General features: G+C 49.3%; 1 protein-coding gene across 5 annotated transcripts; it reads left to right on the top strand.

The window, feature by feature from the left end:
* The first annotated feature begins 2,842 nt into the window (after positions 1–2,842).
* On the top strand, positions 2,843–17,790 carry Cnpy3 (canopy FGF signaling regulator 3). 5 transcript variants are annotated; one of them, XM_034521442.2, is made up of 7 exons: positions 2,843–3,091; positions 7,050–7,173; positions 12,067–12,123; positions 12,225–12,321; positions 15,814–15,936; positions 16,250–16,367; positions 16,659–17,790. In XM_034521442.2, exons 1-7 carry the CDS (start codon positions 2,944–2,946, stop codon positions 16,877–16,879), a joined length of 888 nt encoding a protein of 295 aa, XP_034377333.1. In that variant the 5' UTR covers positions 2,843–2,943; the 3' UTR covers positions 16,880–17,790. The 5 variants fall into 5 exon arrangements, with proteins under 5 accessions (XP_034377333.1, XP_034377334.1, XP_034377335.1 ...); XM_034521444.2 differs by lacking the exon at positions 2,843–3,091 and adding an exon at positions 9,360–9,493; XM_034521443.2 differs by lacking the exon at positions 12,067–12,123.

The raw sequence follows: 17,790 nt of genomic DNA, 5'->3' as shown, positions 1-17,790 counted from the left end.
TCCCCTCTCCTTCTTCCCTCTTCCTCTTCTGAGTTTTCTTCCACTCCCACTTCTTCAAGACCAAGTCTCACTACATAGGTCTGGCTGGCCTCAAACTCACCGAGAACGTCTTGTCTCTGCATCCTGAATACCAAATGTATGTATACATAGTAGAGAGGCAAGGTCTCTTCAGTTGACCCTTGAATTCTTAACTAAATCTAGAGCTTACAGATAAAGACTAGTCTACCTCGTCAGCTTTCTCCAGGAAGCCTATGTCCACAGAACACTGGAGTTACTGGTGGGATGCCATTCTTGAATACCAAATGTATGTATACATAGTAGAGAGGCATATACATAGATATTTATATGGGTTCTAAGGATTTCAATTCTGGTCTTCATGCTTGTGGGATAAACACTTTAACCACTGAGCCATTTTCCCAGCCCCATCTCCTGCTTCTTTCTGTGGGTCCTTTAGGGAGCAGGGGCACAGCTTCTGGAAATAAAGCTGTCCCCTGTCCCCACAGGAATTGATCCATCCCCGTGGCCAGGTTCAGGGAGGGATCCATCTGTAGCTTCAATTCCTTTAGACATTGTCCCTTTCCAGGTGCTGGGCACAGGCTTTAATTAGAATGTCCCTTCCACAGCCCTTGGTCCAGAAGTTGAATTTCTTCAGCTTTAACTTTCTTTGCTCTGCTCCTCAACTTTGTCCTGCTCCAGTTGCTTACATCACCTCTGTGGCTGAATGATGTTATCTCCAGAAGGAGTTTGGAGTCTTGTGAATGAAGGATGGCAGGCAGCTTCTGGGCCTCCCCAAATCTAACAGAGCCTAGGGCAAGTGGAGACATCCTGGAGGCTGTTCCAATCCTGCATATTGTGACGTTCCACACATCGTAGCCCCATCTAGCCAAAGTGCCCTGATACCAATACTGTAACTGTTAGGAGTCAAACCTCACACCAGAGATTTATTGGGAAACATACAGGAGGGTGGCTACCTCTGCTCAGGAGGGAAGCAGCAGAGATCTGAGCAGGGGGCAGGCTTTAGATAGAGTTTCTTGGGAGTGGGGTGGGGTGGAGCTTTCCAGAGTAGCCTGGGATTGGAGAGATTATATGATCTGATCTTGGAGTAAGATCAGGGATTAGAGAGATTTTGTGGCCTCATCCTGGGTTTCTCCCCACCTCCACCCGACCTGGCCACCCTCTTGCCTCAAAAGGCTGGGTGGGAATGGGTGTTATGGCTCTTAGAGGAGTCTGAGGGATGGGCCTTACAGACAAAACTGCTTTAAACTAGACACTGCTGACTACAAAGGACAGGTTGGTCATGGAGGTCTTCGTAAGGGCAGCAAATCCACCCAGTCTTGGAAGGAAACCCGATGGACACCAAGCTTTATGGACAATGCCACACTTGCTAGCAGCTTCCGGGAGTTGAGCTCAAAAGCAGTTGAAAGCAATGCTGAGAAGTCAGAGTCCCACTAGGACCAAGGCTGGCCTTGAACTCTTGATCCTTCTGCTTCTTCCAAAAGCTGTGGTTCTTTTGCCTTCACTGTCCAAGTCCTGGTGTTATGGAGGTGCACCATCCCACCTGATACTGCCCAGTGTGTACTTGGTGCCAGACTGAGTCCAGGACCTCATGCATACTGGAGCTAACTAAGGTCTATGTTCAGCCAGGGAGCTCTCAACAAGGATCTCCTAGTGCCAGGGACCCTGATGCTGCAGAGGCAGAAGGGAAATAGAAATGTTCAATCCCAGGTTCCTGCCTTTTAGGAGCTCAGAATGCAAACAAAGAACAGAAGAGACTGAGACGCCATACAAAAAATGCTGGGATGTTTATCCATTTGCTCTACACACTTCAACGTGCTTTTGTTTTGGACATAGGGCTTCATGTAGCTCAGGCTGTAACCCCTGACTAGCCGAGGATGACCCTGGAGTTCTAATCCTCCTTTTTCCTCCTCTGAATGCTGGGGTTATATAGGTATCAACCAACACACACCTCCAGGTTTATGCCAGCCTAGAGACGGAACTCCAGGGATTTATACATGCTAGGCATGGAACTACCAGTGATGGTAGGCCTCAGAGATGTAGAAGGGTCACTCTCATCTGTTTATTCATTAATTCTAGTTTTCATAAGGAGAAATGCAAAGTTACTGGGCATCGGGGCTGTTGTGAGTTCCTAAGTATTTATTAGAGTGAATGACTGCAATAACAACATTTAAAAGCCGGTATCTAGTGAGGGTTTGCAACTTTATGAAGAAAGCCATGGATAGGGTTGATACCGTAAAGCCTTAAGGACCCAAGTTTGAGGCCCGGAACCAACATGGTGGAAGGAAGCAACGATTCCAGTCATCCTCCAAAATAAATAAAGATTTTTTATTTACACCTTAAAGGGGAAAAAAAAAATCAAGTCCGGTGTGGACACAGCTAGATCTCTGAATTCGAGGCCAGCCTGGTTCACGCAATGAATTCCAGGACAGCCAGGGATACACTAAGAAACCCTGTCTCGAAGAACAAAAGACAGAAAACAAGAAACAAAACCATGAAAGATAGTATGTTATACAGGGCTAGAGCGCCCAAGGCTGGTTCACCCAAGGTATGATGGGGTTGTACCCGCTAGGAGCTGAGGATCCAGCCTCTCCCTGACCCTGAGCCTCCGTTAGATGGCGGTGAGATCGCTATAGGGCGCCAAAGCCACCATCTGCTCTCTGATTGGCCAAGATGGAAAAAAGATCGTTTTTCCTATTGGCTAGAAAGCAGACGCCGAGCGAACCCATTGGCTGCGTCGCCCGCGGGCCTTGGTCCGTTCCGAAAGCCGCTAGAGGCTACAGGGAGAAGAGGCGGGGCAGGGCCCGCCGTTGCCGTGGTTACACCGAGGCACGTGTGCAGTCCCGGAAGCGGCCGGGGGAAGCTGCTCCGCGCGCGCTGCCGGAGGAAGCGCTGCCGGGTCCGCTCCGCTCCGGGTCCGGCCGGGCCATGGAGTCCATGTCTGAGCTCGCGCCCCGCTGCCTCCTGCTTCCCTTGCTGCTGCTGCCGCTGCTGCTTCTTCCTGCCCCGAAGCTGGGCTCGAGCCTCGCCGGGGCCGAGGAGACCGACTGGGTGCGATTGCCTAGCAAATGCGAAGGTGAGGGGGCGGGGCCGCGGGGCGTAGCCAGCCCGAGGGGCGGGCGGGGGCGGGGCCTGTGGGCAGGGTCGTGGCCTGGCAGGTTCTGGGCTGGGGTCTCCGTGCCCCTGCTTGGTGCTGGATAACCTAGAGGTTCGAGTTTTTGGGCCGGCCGCGGGTAGCTGCTCATCAAGTCTAGAGGTGGGGGTGGAGGAAAGGTTTCATAAAGGAAGCCTGCTTCGAAATTAAGAGTTGGCTAGGAAAAGGAACGTGCAGAGGAACCCACTCGGTGGAAACCACAGAAACAGGCAGATGAAGATGCCCTGCCGGCCTAGAAGGCAAAGGGCGAGTTTGAGGAACTGAGAAGGTCCTGATGACGTAGAAAAGGGAACCGTAAAAATTCCCCATTGTGCTTTCACTGCAACCTAATTTGTGTATGGTTTTTTTGCTTTTTGAGGACCGGGGCTGGGTTGTAAATATTTATTGGCAGACGGAAAAGGCTTTTGAATTACATAGGATTATATGGAGGGGCTGTGAGTGTATGTGGAGAGAGGAGATTTGCACTCACAGGATGAAGAGGTCACTTTGTGAAAACATCGCGTGCAGAGGAGACTCAGGTGAAGAAGGTGGATTTTAAAAATTGAGAGGACAAGGAACTGAGACCTTCGTTTTGTCCCACTCTTCATTTTTCAGTTTCCTCTCAGACCTTTGCAGCCACTGCCCTTTTTTCTTCATCCTCGAGGGTCCCCTCCCCCAAGTATTCTGGAAATCCATTTTATGTTAATTCAAAGCCTGCACCCGGCAGATCTACACAGGCCAGATGTTCTGTAAGCACTGGGAAGGGGGCCTGTTGGTTTGAGACACATTAATCCTCCCATTTGAGCTGTAAAATGTGAGAATGGGGGCAGGGGATGTGGCTCAGTGGGTAGAGCGATTGCCCCATACACCGGAGGATCTGAGTTCAGATCCCCAAGACAGACTTTAAAAAGCCAGATGTTGTAATGTTCATGTACCTGTTATCCCAGCACCTGGAGACTGGCCAGTCGAGCCAAATCACCATGCTCCAGGTTCAAGTGAGAAACCTTGTCTGAAAAAAAAAAAAAAAAAAGAACAGTATTGGAAAGGAACTCTGGACTCCATGTGCTTACCCACATATGCGCGCGCGCACACACACACTAACTACATAGGATTTTTTGTTTTTAAGTGAGACTCGCTAGAGTTAACTCAAACTCACTGGAAGATGCCTGATAAAAGGTCTCACCTGTTCTAGGATGTATCCCTTACACTCTCCTCTAGTCTTGGGAGTTTTCTTTCTCTCCTTCCTTCCTTCCTTCCTTCCTTCCTTCCTTCCTTCCTTCCTTCTTTCCTCCCTCCCTCCCTCCCTCCCTCCCTCCCTTCCTTCCTTCCTTCCTTCCTTCCTTCTTTCCTTCTTTCTTTTCTTCAAGACAGGGTTTCTCTGTGTAGCCCTGGCTATCTTGGAACTTGCATTGTAGACCAGGCTGGCCTCAAGCTCATAGAGTGCCTCCAGAGTGCTGGGAGTAAAGGTGTGCGCCACTGCCCGGCTTCCTCCGTTTCCTTCCTTTCTTCTTTCTGTCTTTCTTTTTTCCTTTTAAAGTTTTTAAAGGTTTTTATGAATGTATTTATTTATGTATATGAGTGCTCTATTTGCCTGAGTGCCTGCACGATGGAAGAGGGCATAGACTGAAGAGGGCATCGGATCCCATTACAGATGTTAGGAGCCACCGAGTCGGTGTGGGAATTAAACTCAGAACCTCTGGAAGAGCAGCCAGGGCTCTTAAAGCTGAGCCATCTCTCCAGCCCCCATCGTTCTCCTTTTCTTATTCACAGCCCAGGAGGCTCATTTCTTTTCCTTAGGAGACATCCATAGACGCAGAGCCCAGAGCTGGCAAGGATCTTATAGACCATCGAAGCCCAAACTCATTGTGTAATCAGTAGAGATTAGTTTCAGTCACAGAGTGATTTGGCAAAGTCTGAGCCTCAGGCACCTCTCAGTACTGTATTTATTTGTGTTTATTAGTATGCATCTTTAGTGTTAATTGCTGACTCTTGCCTGGCTCTCAGAGCCTGCCTTCAGGCTTAGTAGTCTAAGTGGAACAGGCCTCAGCACAGAGGAAGGAGAACCTGCCCAGAGAAAGTGGGTGGCAGTCGATGGGGGTCTGGGGTCCATGCCATGAGTCTCCCACAAGTCTGGTTTATGTCTAAACTGGGTCTTAAAGGGATAATGGTTCCCAGAGAGGCCCAGCGAAGGCAGGAGCATGTATGAGTAGCTCAGAACAGGGAGATTTAATGGAGTGTCAGGAGACTGGGTCAGAGAAGCCTCTAGAGGCATTAGACACTTCTCCCAGAGCCATGGGCGCATCAGGCCCTGAGGGTGGTGGCTCCTTGTTAATTGCTGACGCGCCTTTCTCTTTCACATGAAGCATCTGCACAGGTGGGGCCTCATTCACCACCTTTGTCCCCAGTGCTCAGCACAGGACAACTGCTTAATAACTGCTTGAGGAGGGTAGGAAGAAATAAGAGAATACTTGCACACAAACAGTAGGCCTTGGTATCCAGAGAGAATCTATAGGAAACACATGAAGTCAAGAAATAAGACATCTCAGGGGCAAGTAGAGAAATTTAATATGAACTATTGGACGGTTCCCATTAATTTTCTGAGTATCATATTGTATTTTATGGTTACACAGAAGTTCATGTTTACAGGAAGCACATTATGGTATGTAATTGTTTATAAAGTATAATTGTTGAGGTTGATTATTAAATATTAGATACTGCAGGGCAATTCAGGTGTTCATTGTGAGTAGAAGGGTAACATTGTTCATTCTATGTCAGCTTAATGTTCATGAATGTTTTATTATTTTTATTCTAAAATTTTGTTTACGTTTTCTTACTTATTTGTTGGGCAGCTGGAAGGGTAGACGGGCACGTAGCACGTGTACCTGTGCAGGTCAGAGGGCTACCTACATGAGTCTCCTCTTCTCCCACCTTGTGGGTCCTGGGGACAGACTCTGCTCACTGGGTTTGAGAGTGACCCCCGTTAGCTGCTGAGCCACCTCTCCAGCACGTTGTTTTATTGCTATTTGTAAAGACTTATTCAGTGTGCGTGCGTGCGTGCGTGCGTGCGTGTGTGTGTGTGCATGCATGTGCGTGCGTGCGTGTGTGTGTGTGCATGCGTGTATGTGTGTGTGTGTGTGTATCTCCAGGCATGTGTGTGCGTGTGTACCTCATTCACTGCAGTGTTTGCAGAGGCCAGAAAAGGCATTGGTTCCCCTGGAGTTAGAGTCAGTTGATGACTGAGCGGCCCTGCTGGTGCTGGGACAGAAGCCAGGCCCTCCGCAAGAGCAGGTGCCCTTAGCCGCGGAGCCCTTTTACCCAGCCCTGGCTGTCCTGGAACTCACTCTGTAGACCAGGCTGGCCTCGAACTCAGAAATCCACCTGCCTCTGCCTCTCAAGTACTGGGATTAAAGGCGTGCGCCACCACCGCCCGGCAGGACTAATCTTTTTGAGACAGAGTCTCACCATGTAGCTCTGACATCCTGAATTTTGTTATGTACAGAAGGCTGGTCTTGAACTCATAGATAGACCTGCCTCTGTTTCCTGAGTGCCGAGATTAAAGGTGCGTGCCACACACCTGGCTGTGTTTGAGCATTTCTTCCTGTCGCCTATGTTGTTCAGGCTGGCCTTGAATTTACAGTCCCCTTGCCTTAGCTTCCTCAACATACTAGCCTTTTTTTTTTTTTTTTTTTTTTTTTTTTGTAAAGTGATGGGATTTCAGGTATATGAGCTGGGAACGGACATAAAACAGTGTACTCTACTTGTGACCAGGAACTAATTTCCAAACAGAATATTGGTTTGACCCAGGCTAGGAAGGGCACCCACCTGGTTTGTTTGGCTGCCTGCTGGCCTCCCAGAAGAAGCTCTGTGCACTCAGTGGCCACCCTGTGTCTTCCTTCTCCAGTGTGCAAGTATGTTGCCGTGGAGCTGAAGTCAGCTTTTGAGGAAACTGGAAAGACCAAGGAAGTGATTGACACAGGCTACGGCATTCTGGACCGGAAGGCATCTGGAGTCAAGTACACCAAGTCGTAAGTGAATGGTGTCTTAGTGGCCTGGCATGCTGTCTGGTTGTTTTTGTTGGAGAGGGACTGGGGAAGCAGGGTTGGAGTTCCTATTTTCTTCCATCCAGGCAAGCGCACAAGGTCTTTGGTCATAACAATGGACACAGTTTGTCCACTGATTCTGCCACTAACAGGTTAGGTGACCTTCATAAGTCCTTTCTCTGTGCCTTAAACTTCTTATCTAGAAAAGTGAGACCAACAGGAGACCTGATGAATCCCAGCCACTCGGATCTCACCATCCAGTGGGATTTATTTTAAAATTGCTAACATGGAGGGCCAGAGACCCTCAGCAGTTAAGAGCATTGGCTGTTCCTCTAGAGGTCCTGAGTTCAATTCTTAGCAACCACATGGTGGCTCACAAGCATCTGTAATGAGATCTGATGCCCTGTTCTGGTGTGTCAGGGACAGTGTGCTCATATACATTAAATAAATAAATAGATCTTTTAAAGAAAAAATTATTAACATGGGATTACCAGAGTTTTGTTTTTTCCATGCTTAGTTAAGTGAGGCAGGGTCTTTGTAGCTGTGGCTGTCCTGCAATTCAGTGTGTAAACCAGGCTGGCCTCGAACTCAGACATCCATCTGCCTCCAGAGTACTGGTATTAAAGGTGTGTGTCAGCTGGATTACCAGATTTTTATTTTGGCCAATACAAATAAAAACAAAACCACTTTGTGTCAGTTAAGATCATCCTTTTAAAATGACATGAGGTGGGCTGGAGACAGGGGTTAATACTTAACAAGCACTGTTTGCTCTTTGAGGAGTCCTGCTTCAGTTCCCAGCACCACACAGTCATCTGTAACTCCAATCCCAGGGGATCCAGCATCCTCCTTAGGCCTGTTCAGGCACTGCATGCACGTGCCACACAGACAAGCATGCAAGCAGAACACCCATACACATAAAATAAAAAGTTAGAAACTTTGAAATGGCACAAGGGCCAGCAGGTGGTTCAGCAGGTTTAGATACTTGTCAGCAAACCTTATACTCACACAGACATACACACAAGAAAATGCAATTTATAAACTCACCAGGAGCGTGCTGGAGAGCAAGCTCAGTCCACGACAGGTGTTCTCAGCCAGGCAGTCATAGTGCGCACTCAGGAGACAGAGGCAAGCAGATCTCTGGGAGTTCGAAGCTAGCCTAGTCTAGTTCTAGGACAGCCAAGGCTATATAAAGAAACTCTGTCTTGAAAAATAAACAATGGGACAGTGGTTTCCCCTTCCTGACGCTGCAACCCTCTAACACAGCTCCTCATGCTGTGGTGACCCCCAACCATAAAATTATTTTCATTGCTACTTCATAGCTATAGTTTTGCTACTGTTATGAATCATAATGTAAACACTGGTATGCGGGATATCTGATGTGCCGCCCCTGTGAGAGGGTAGTTAAACACCTGCGAAGGGGTTGAGACCCATAGGTTGAGAATGCTGCCTTGGGAAGACTTGATGCTCCCCCAGGAGATGGAAGTTCAGTTCCTGGAATCCACATCAGGTGACACAACCACCTGCAGCTCCAGTGGCGGGGAGTTTGATGCCCTCTCCTGGACACCTTGGGCACATCCATTCATGGAACATACACATAGACACAAAACCTAAACTAAAAACCTTTTTGTTTGTTTGTTTGTTTTTGTTTTTTGAGATAGGGTTTCTCTGTGTAGCCCTGGCTGTCCTGGAACTCACTCTGTAGACCAGGCTGGCCTCGAACTCAGAAATCCTCCTGCCTCTGCCTCTCTCTCTGCCTCTCTGCCTCTCTGCCTCTCTGCCTCTCTGCCTCTCTGCCTCTCTGCCTCTCTGCCTCTCTGCCTCTCTGCCTCTCTGCCTCTCTGCCTCTCTGCCTCTCTGCCTCTCTGCCTCTCTGCCTCTCTGCCTCTCTGCCTCTCTGCCTCTCTGCCTCTCTGCCTCTCTGCCTCTCTGCCTCTCTGCCTCTCTGCCTCTCTGCCTCTCTGCCTCTCTGCCTCTCTGCCTCTCTGCCTCTCTGCCTCTCTGCCTCTCTGCCTCTCTGCCTCTCTGCCTCTCTGCCTCTCTGCCTCTCTGCCTCTCTGCCTCTCTGCCTCTCTGCCTCTCTGCCTCTCTGCCTCTCTGCCTCTCTGCCTCCCAAGTGCTGGGATTAAAGGTGTACACCACCACTGCCCGACCTAAAAACATTTTTTTAACAGAAAAAAGCAGAAGACATGTTTTGCCATCAGAATGATGCATGTCTAGGCACAGTGAGCCTGCCCATCGCCCTTCACTTGGAGAAAAGCAGAGGCAGGAAAGTTCCGGGAGGTGTGAGGCCTCCTGGGTCTGCCCGGTGAGTTTTGGATCTCCCAGAGCACAGAGTAGAACAGGAGGGCAGTGGAACTAAATGGTGTGTGCTGGGGACAGTATTGTAGGCCTGTTACCCTAGCCGGGAGGCGGAAGCAGGACCCTGGCACGTTTGTGCTCATGCCCTACTTGGGCATGATGTTGTGTTAGTTACCAGTTTGTCAGGAATCCCCTAGGAGAAGGGCCTCTGTGCATGTCTGTGAGGGATTATCTAGATTAAGGCTAGCCTCTGAGTGCCTGTGGAGATTTATAATTACAAACCACTAATTATTATGTGGCAAGACTTCTGACTTTTTTTTTTTTCTTTCTGGCTTTACAAGACAGGTTTCTCTGTGTAGCCCTGGCTTTCCTGGAACTAGCTCTGTAGACCAGGCTGGCCTTCAGCTCATAGGGATCTGCTAGCCTCTGCCTTCCAACTGCTGGGATCAAAAGTGCATACCACCACATACAGCTGTATCGTTTAGTCTTAAGTAGTGAACTATTAAGTATACAGAAGCCAGAGTTTAAAAAAAAAAAAAAAAAAGGGAACAGATAGGAAGGGAGGAAGGAAGGAAACCAACAAGCACAACATTCAGTCAGGTGTCAAAGCTTCCAGGAGAAATCCACTGGGGAAGCCCTTAAGGTGGCCAGCTGGAGTTCCCCATCAGAAGTTCCCTGAAAACTCGTGTCCCCTCATGCTAGGCTTCAAAGTAAAAGAACAACAGACAGGAACAATCAAATCAAGCTCTCAGCAGCATCCCGCAGGAAGTAGGAAGTTGAGGCAGTCAGCTGGAGTTCCCAGCTCAGCTGGCAGTGGACTTCCGCTTCTCTTTCCCACTGCAGACATTTTTATTTCATGAGAGAAGCAGTCATAGCATCTGTTGGAAGTAGTTTAGCTCTGTGCTCCAGGCACACAGTGCAGAGCCCCCGAGACAAGTCTCTAGGCAGGCCCACTTTATTGTTTTTTTCCTCCCTGCACAGAGTCCCCAGAACCAGCCCATCCCGACTTGAGGACACTTTGAGAAACACATGCCGGGCGGTGGTGGCACACGTCTTTAATCCCAGCACTTGGGAGGCAGAGGCAGGTGGATTTCTGAGTTCGAGGCCAGCCTGGTCTACAGAGTGAGTTCCAGGACAGCCAGGACTACACAAAGAAACCCTGTCTCGAAAAACCAAAAAAAAAAAAAAAAAGAGAGAGAGAGAGAGAGAGAGAAACACATGCTGACATGAATGTGTGGTGGGAGGGACAAACCTGCTTTCAGGGTTAGCATCTCAGAGCAGGCGGTTTGCGAGTGTGATGTATATTACACCGTGGTCAGTGCTACAGTGATGTCTAGACTACTCGCTGTTTGCCTCCATGTGATTCTCCTAAGATAGGGCAACAAGCAGACAGGAAGTCTTAACAGCCTGACAGGTGAGCTTGGCCTTGCTCAGCATACACAGGTCTGCCAGATCCCAGTGGAGAGGGCGAGGTCATCACGCAAGGGGTGCAGACAAATGACTTGAGAAAAATGGTCTCTGGGTGCCCTGGGCTCGCCTTTAATCCCGGCACGGAGGACGCAGAGTCAGGTGGGCCTCCCAAGAACAGAAGGAGAGCAGCGGCTAACGGTTGGGGATGGCTGTAGGCAAAGTGCCTGCCGTGCACGAGAGGCTTTGACTCTGGTCCTGCATGACACCAGGCAGAGTGGTGCTCACCTCTGACCCCGGTGATGGGAGGGCTGGGCTAGACGGGGCCCTGAGACTCGTTCCTACCTCAGTCTAGTCCAGAAGGGAAGCTGCAGATTGAGAGAAACCCTGTCTCAAACACACACCCGCCCGATATTGATCTCTACATGTATGTGTGAGCATGTATGTGTATCTGTGCACACACAGAAATTTGTTCATACACATGGTTAATAGACAGGCATGGTGCCACATGCTTTTAATCCCTGCACTCAGTAGACAGAGGCAGGTGGGTCTCAGTTTGAGGCCAGCCTGTTCTACACAGAGAAGCCCTGTCTCGGGAAGAAAAAAAAAGTGGTTAATAAGTTGTTTCTAGGGAACATTGGGTAAGACCTGTTCATGATGTCTTCACTAATAGTGACAAGTTAAAAGTCTATTTTAAAAACAGACTGATGCATTTTACGTTATAGGGAAAAAGTAGAAGTAGCCAAGGACTTGTCTGTTATGCCTGATGTCCTTGATCTGATTCTTAGGACCACAGATTTTCTAAACAGTAGGAGCCGGAGGACTGCAGCAGTTCAGAGTACTCGCAACTCTTGTGGAGCACCCGGCTTCAGGCAGCTTACACCTACCTGTTGCTCGGACACCAGGAAACCCAATGCCTTCTATTGACCTCCACCAGCCCTGTACACGTGTGGCATATATGCAAGTGTGTGAGCACATGCACACACAGACATACACGAACACACACACACAAATAGATTTTTTTTTTAAATAAAGATAAACTGATTTAGGGTTAGACTCAGTGATAGCCTTTTGTCGTAAACAAACTAAGATACTTGGTTTGATCCCATAGACACACACACAGACCCTTCCCTTAGATCTGTTAAAATGTTGCCTCTTTGGTCTGTGTTCCAGCATTTCAGAGCCCCCAGGCCAGATGACCTATCTTCCTTCCAGCTCTGCCTTCCCTTGGTGAGATGTGCAGGTGTCGGGCAGCAGGGCTGGAGGGACGGACCACTGCTCCATGAGGAGGGGAGGGGAACTTAGCGCCTCTCCTGCTGCTGTCTCGGCAGGGACTTACGGTTAATTGAAGTCACTGAGACCATTTGCAAGAGGCTTCTGGACTACAGCCTGCACAAGGAGAGGACTGGCAGCAACCGGTTTGCCAAGGTTGGCTTTGTGCTTGTGCCTCATTCCCTTTGGGGCCAGGCCCTCATGAGTCTAAGTGTGTCTGCTGGTATGTGTGCGATTGGCAGGTCATGCCTGGGACCCTCCTCCTTTCCCTCCCTCAGGTTCTTGGATAGCTATTGGTATTCCTGGATGAGCCCTGACTCTTCAGTGACATGAGGTATATTTCTCCATGTTAGGCACAGGCAGAAATGCCCCATGTTGGCAGCTCACGTGGGTATCAAAACCACTAGGAGTCAGCAAGATTCTCACAGCAGTGTGAGGAGAGGTGCCAGAAGACAGAGACTTAAAGGTACTACAATTGTAGCACTTGCCTCTCAGATGGAATAGGAGAATAAGAGTCAGGAGTTCAAAGCTAGCCTCAGTTACATAGCCAATTTGAGGCTAGTACATGAAACCCTGTCTTAAAAAAAAAAAAAAACCAGATATGAGACAGTGATTATCACTTCCTTCCTCGAGCCACCCAGAGCCGCCGCCTCAGACCCCTGCTAGGTGCCTGTGCATGCAGCAGCTTTTCCCTGGAGAAGGCGCTGGCTACAGCAGGCTCTTACCTGTCTCCTCATTTTTTGTGCCTGCCACCCACATTTGCCCGGAGTTCCCTTCTGTCTAAGGATGTCTGCCATAGCCCCTCAGCCCCCAGAGCATTTCAGGAGATGCTTTGGGTTTGTCTTTAATGCTTATGGATTTAGTTAGTTGATCCATGGTTGCTTCCATAAAGAGTGTTTCAAAGTATTTTCCCCTGCTCAAGTGCAATGTGACTCACCTGTTCATCCCAGAATTTAGGAGCCAGGATGACCTTGAACTCTGAGGCCAGCCTGGGCTACACTGGAGACAACAAAAAGAAAACAGATTAAAAAAAAAATGGTAGCAAACTGTTAAAAACAGCCCATAAGGCATGGGTATGCTAGGTTATACATGTGAGGCTGTTCAGAGAGTGAAGCTGGGCCGTGAGGTGCACAGCAGTGGCCAACACTCAAGACACAGGCAGGCCGATCTCTGAGGGTTTGTTTTTTTAAATATTTACATATTTTATGTATGTGAGTACACCATAGCTGTCTTCAGACACACTAGAAGAGGGCATCAGATCCCATTGCAGATGGTTGTTAGCTACCATGTCGTTGCTGGGAATTGAACTCAGGACCTCTGGAAGAGCAGTCAGTGCTCTTAACTGCTGAGCCATCTCTCCAGCCCTGGATCTATGAGTTTTAATCCAGTATAGTTTGCATAGCAAGATAGGGCCACATAGTGGAATTCTGTCTCCAGAAAAGTAGGGGAACCATGAGGTGCAAAACCAGTTACATATTACTGCTTATGTAGAAAAGCCAGGCAGGGGGTGCACTGGATTTTCTTAGTTTGTTTTTCATGGTATGGGGGTAGGAGCTCTGCTTAAGCCAGGCTGACGCTCTTATCACTGAGCTCTGCCCAAACCCTGTGTGTGTGTGTGCGTGTGTGCTCGTGTGTGTGTGTGTGTGTGTGTGTGTACGTGTGTGTGTACACATGTGTGTACTCTCTCCAGGAAAGTGGAAACATGGGGCTGGGGACAAGAGCTACCTAGGAAGCCTGTCCAGTTTATTTCACATCGTAAAGAATCCATTAGCTGTCAGCTGAGCTCTGTTCTTATGGAGGAGAGACACAAGCTGAGAGGAACCTGGAGCCGAGAGGGGTGCGGAGAGAGCTCCTTAGAGAAATGAACACTTCTGGAACCGGAGAGACTGCTCCGCAGTTAGGAGCACTTACTGCTCTCTAGAGGACCCAGATTTGATTCCCAATACCCAGGTGCACCAGACATGCACATGGGGCAGGCAAAACACACATAAAAATAATGAATCTGATTCTAAAGAAAGAAAGAAAAAAAAAAGGCACTTACGACCCTTTTTTATCCAAGAAATTTTTACGCCACCCTAGGTATTTAGGAACAACGGAGGTGTAGACATCAGACAGCACTTAGGCCAGGGAGATGGTTCAGTGGGTGAAGTATAAGGTCCTGAATTTGGATCCCAATACCCATAAAGTCAGATGCAGGAGGACGTGCCTGTTACCCCAGGGCTCCTGTAATGAGGAGGGAGGCAGCCATAGGACACTCCCCAGAAGCTCCGGAGGCAGCCAGTCGGACATATACATCAACAAATGAGACCCTGTCCCAAACAGGGTTGAGGGGGAGAGGAGACCCAGCACCCAAGGTTCCGAACCTCTGTCTCCACGTGCACATCCACAAACATAAAGCATACAACATACCCACAGATCAAAAACAAAGAAGTAAATATTGGCCAAATGTTTGGTATTGTAGGTCACCCCGTCTTCAATGGGGGTTTTTTGGAGTTAATTTCTATTTTGGCTTTGTGGTCATGGGTCCTGAGACCTCTGCTTTACCTACCTACATCTCCAGTATGACAGGAGTTTGTGTACAGCCATTTCAGAACGTTGAAATTCTGTCCTGAAACTAAGTCAGCCTTTACTGAACACTTTCTATGGAACTCAGGTCAGGTTTCTATGAAACTCAAACAGCAGGGGCTTTTGTTTGCTTGTTTTTTTTTTTTTTTTTTGGTTTTTTGAGACCAGATTACTCTGTATAGCCTTTGGCTGTCCTGGAACTCACTCAGTAGACCAGGCTGGCCTTGAACTCAGAAATCCGCCTGCCTCTGCCTCCCAAGTGCTGGGATTAAAGGCGTGCGCCACCACCGCCCGGCTTGTTTGCTTGTTTTGATTTTTGTTTTGATTTGGCACTTTAAAAAAATATATTTACTTCTTTGTTTATGTATTTTTAGCCAGAGTCTCTCTGTGACATAGCTCTGGCTGCCCTGAAACTCACTATGTAGACCAAGCTAGCCTCAAACTCCCAGAGATCCATCTGCTTCTGTCTCCTAAGTGCTGGGATTAAAGCATGGGTCATCATGCCCATCTTATTTTTATTTTATTTTTTTAATTTTCAGACAGGATCTCACTATATACTCTTGGTTGGTCTAGAGCTGAGTATTTAGATCAGGCTGGCTTTGAACTCTTAGAGATCCATCTGCCTCTGTCTCTGTTTCTGGTATCCTGGGATTAAAAGTCTAAGCTGCCAGTTCCAGCCTTAAACTGCAATTTAAAAAAAAAAAAAAAAAAATCAAACATCATAACATAGTACAACCAAAAATATTTATTTGGTATTTACAGAATAAAGAATGGTGATTGGAAAATATCTGAAGTCTTGAATAGGAGTGTCTAGCCACTAGGGAAGGTGCCAAGGACATCGTATATTCTGGGAATGAAATCTAAGTTCACAAGGGCAGAGAGTGTGGCTTTGAGCATACAGGGGCGAGAGGACGGGTTGAGGTGTGTGTGTAATCAGGGGTGGTGGAGAGCCAGCCTGAAAAGGGAGAGGGCCCAGGGCCATGGACAAGCAGCCTTAGATGTGTGCACACAGGTATCAAACACCAGGAAGAGGGCGGTGGAGGCAGAGATGGTGCTGCATCCGGGTCTGTTTGCCTCTTCCAGGGTATGTCGGAGACCTTTGAGACACTGCACAACCTAGTCCACAAAGGGGTCAAGGTGGTGATGGATATCCCCTATGAGCTGTGGAATGAGACCTCGGCTGAGGTGGCTGACCTCAAGAAACAGGTAAGGACCGTCAGCCTGCACTCGGTGGGGTGGGCAGGACTGGCTGGCCACTGAGGAGGGCCACCCAAAGCCATTCCTTTGTTTATTAGAGATAAGTTCTCACTATGTAGCCCTGGAACCCAGTATATATGTAGACCAGGCTGGCCTCAAACTCACAGAAATATGTCTGCCTTTACATCAAGAGTGTTGGGGCTAAAGGCGTGCCCACCATACCTGGCACCTTGCTACTTTTGTGGATCATGGTGTTGTAGCCAAGTGCCCTTCGAGAGAGTTGGGTGCCAGGCCCCACCAGTCCCTAGTGCTGTCTTTACAGTGTGACGTGCTGGTGGAAGAGTTTGAAGAGGTGATTGAGGACTGGTACAGGAACCACCAGGAGGAAGACCTGACTGAATTCCTCTGTGCCAACCACGTGCTGAAGGGCAAAGACACCAGTGAGTTGGGGCAGGAGGAGGCAGGGTGGTGGTTATCATCTGCCATCCCTTGGGGGACGTCGAGAACATGGGGCAGGGAAATAAAGGGCATTTTAACTCAGGGAGATTGAGGAGATGAGGTGAGGTAATGGCCCCAGGCCTAGGAACAGACAGGATCCTGGTGGCTGCAATGCGACAAGTGAGTCTCACGGAATGGGTGGAAGGCACCCCTGTAACTGCTCCTCCCAGCACCCCCTTTCAGTGCTGCTCCCAAGCAAGCTGGGCCTGAGGCCTTTCTGTACCTTCCCTCAGGTTGCTTGGCAGAGCGCTGGTCTGGCAAGAAGGGGGACATAGCTTCCCTGGGAGGGAAGAAATCGAAGAAGAAGCGTGGCAGGGTCAAGGGTAGCAGCGGTGGCGGCGGCAGCAAGCAGAGGAAGGAACTGGGGGTTCTGGAGGAAGACGCCAACCCTGAGGAGGAAGAGGGTGTGCAGAAGGCATCTCCCCTCCCACATAGCCCCCCTGATGAGCTGTGAGCCCAACTTCATATCCTTGAATCAAGACGCTGACTTGAGAGCTAAAAGCTCGGACACGAGTGGCTCCAGCGAGGATGGCTGCTGTCCAGCTGCGGGTCTCCTCCCCGGCTCTGCCCTCTTCCTTCCCTTGAACAGCTGCAGGAGTTGGAAGGATCTTGGGTGCTGGGAGACCCCCTCCAAAGGAAAGAGGAGGAGGATGAGCAGAAGGCAGCTCTCTTTCTCTGCAGCCCCCTTCATGAGCTCTGGGTCCCACCCAGCATCCCCTAGCTGAAACTCCTGACCTTGAAGCTGAAGAGCATAAGACACATACGATGCTCGCCGGCGCCCCCTTCAGCCAGGAAGGACTCAGTGCAGCCTCAGCAGCCAGGCCTGCCTCTTCCCTCCAGCAGGCATTCTCTCCTTGTCGAGTTGTGAATTTCAGAACTTCCAGGATGGACTCAGGAGGTGTGGCACAAAGGGACTGGACACCAGAGCTAGAGCCACACCAGAGCCTGCAGAGAGGGCACCTAACCTGACCCCACTGGGAAACAAAGCTGCAGCTCTCCATGCCCACCCATTCCTTCTGAGGGCACCTCATGCTCTGTCCAGCCTGTCTCCCAGGGCTACCAGAGTAAACACCTTTTGGCCTTTCGGTTTGGTTCCTGAGGCCTCTTCAGCCTCCAGAGTGTCCCCTCATCGATCTTTGCTGCCTCTGTCCCCCAGTCCTGGGGGCTTGATGGCTGTCACTGTCATTGGCGGCTTAACCTGCCAGTTACTAGGAGGGGCAGGTTCTGGGAGCACCGGGGTTGGTCTGGGGTCATCACTCAGTGGTTCTCAGCCTTCTAACACTGCAGCCCCTTAATACAGTTCCTCCTGTCGTGGTGACTCCCCCCCACCATAAAATTATTTTTGTTGCTGTTTCATAACTGTAA

The sequence above is a fragment of the Arvicanthis niloticus genome, chromosome 17, assembly GCF_011762505.2.
Source record: "Arvicanthis niloticus isolate mArvNil1 chromosome 17, mArvNil1.pat.X, whole genome shotgun sequence".
Lineage (NCBI taxonomy): Eukaryota > Metazoa > Chordata > Mammalia > Rodentia > Muridae > Arvicanthis > Arvicanthis niloticus.
The sequence above is the reverse complement of the archived record's forward strand: the minus strand, read 5'-3'. Positions and strand labels throughout refer to the sequence as shown.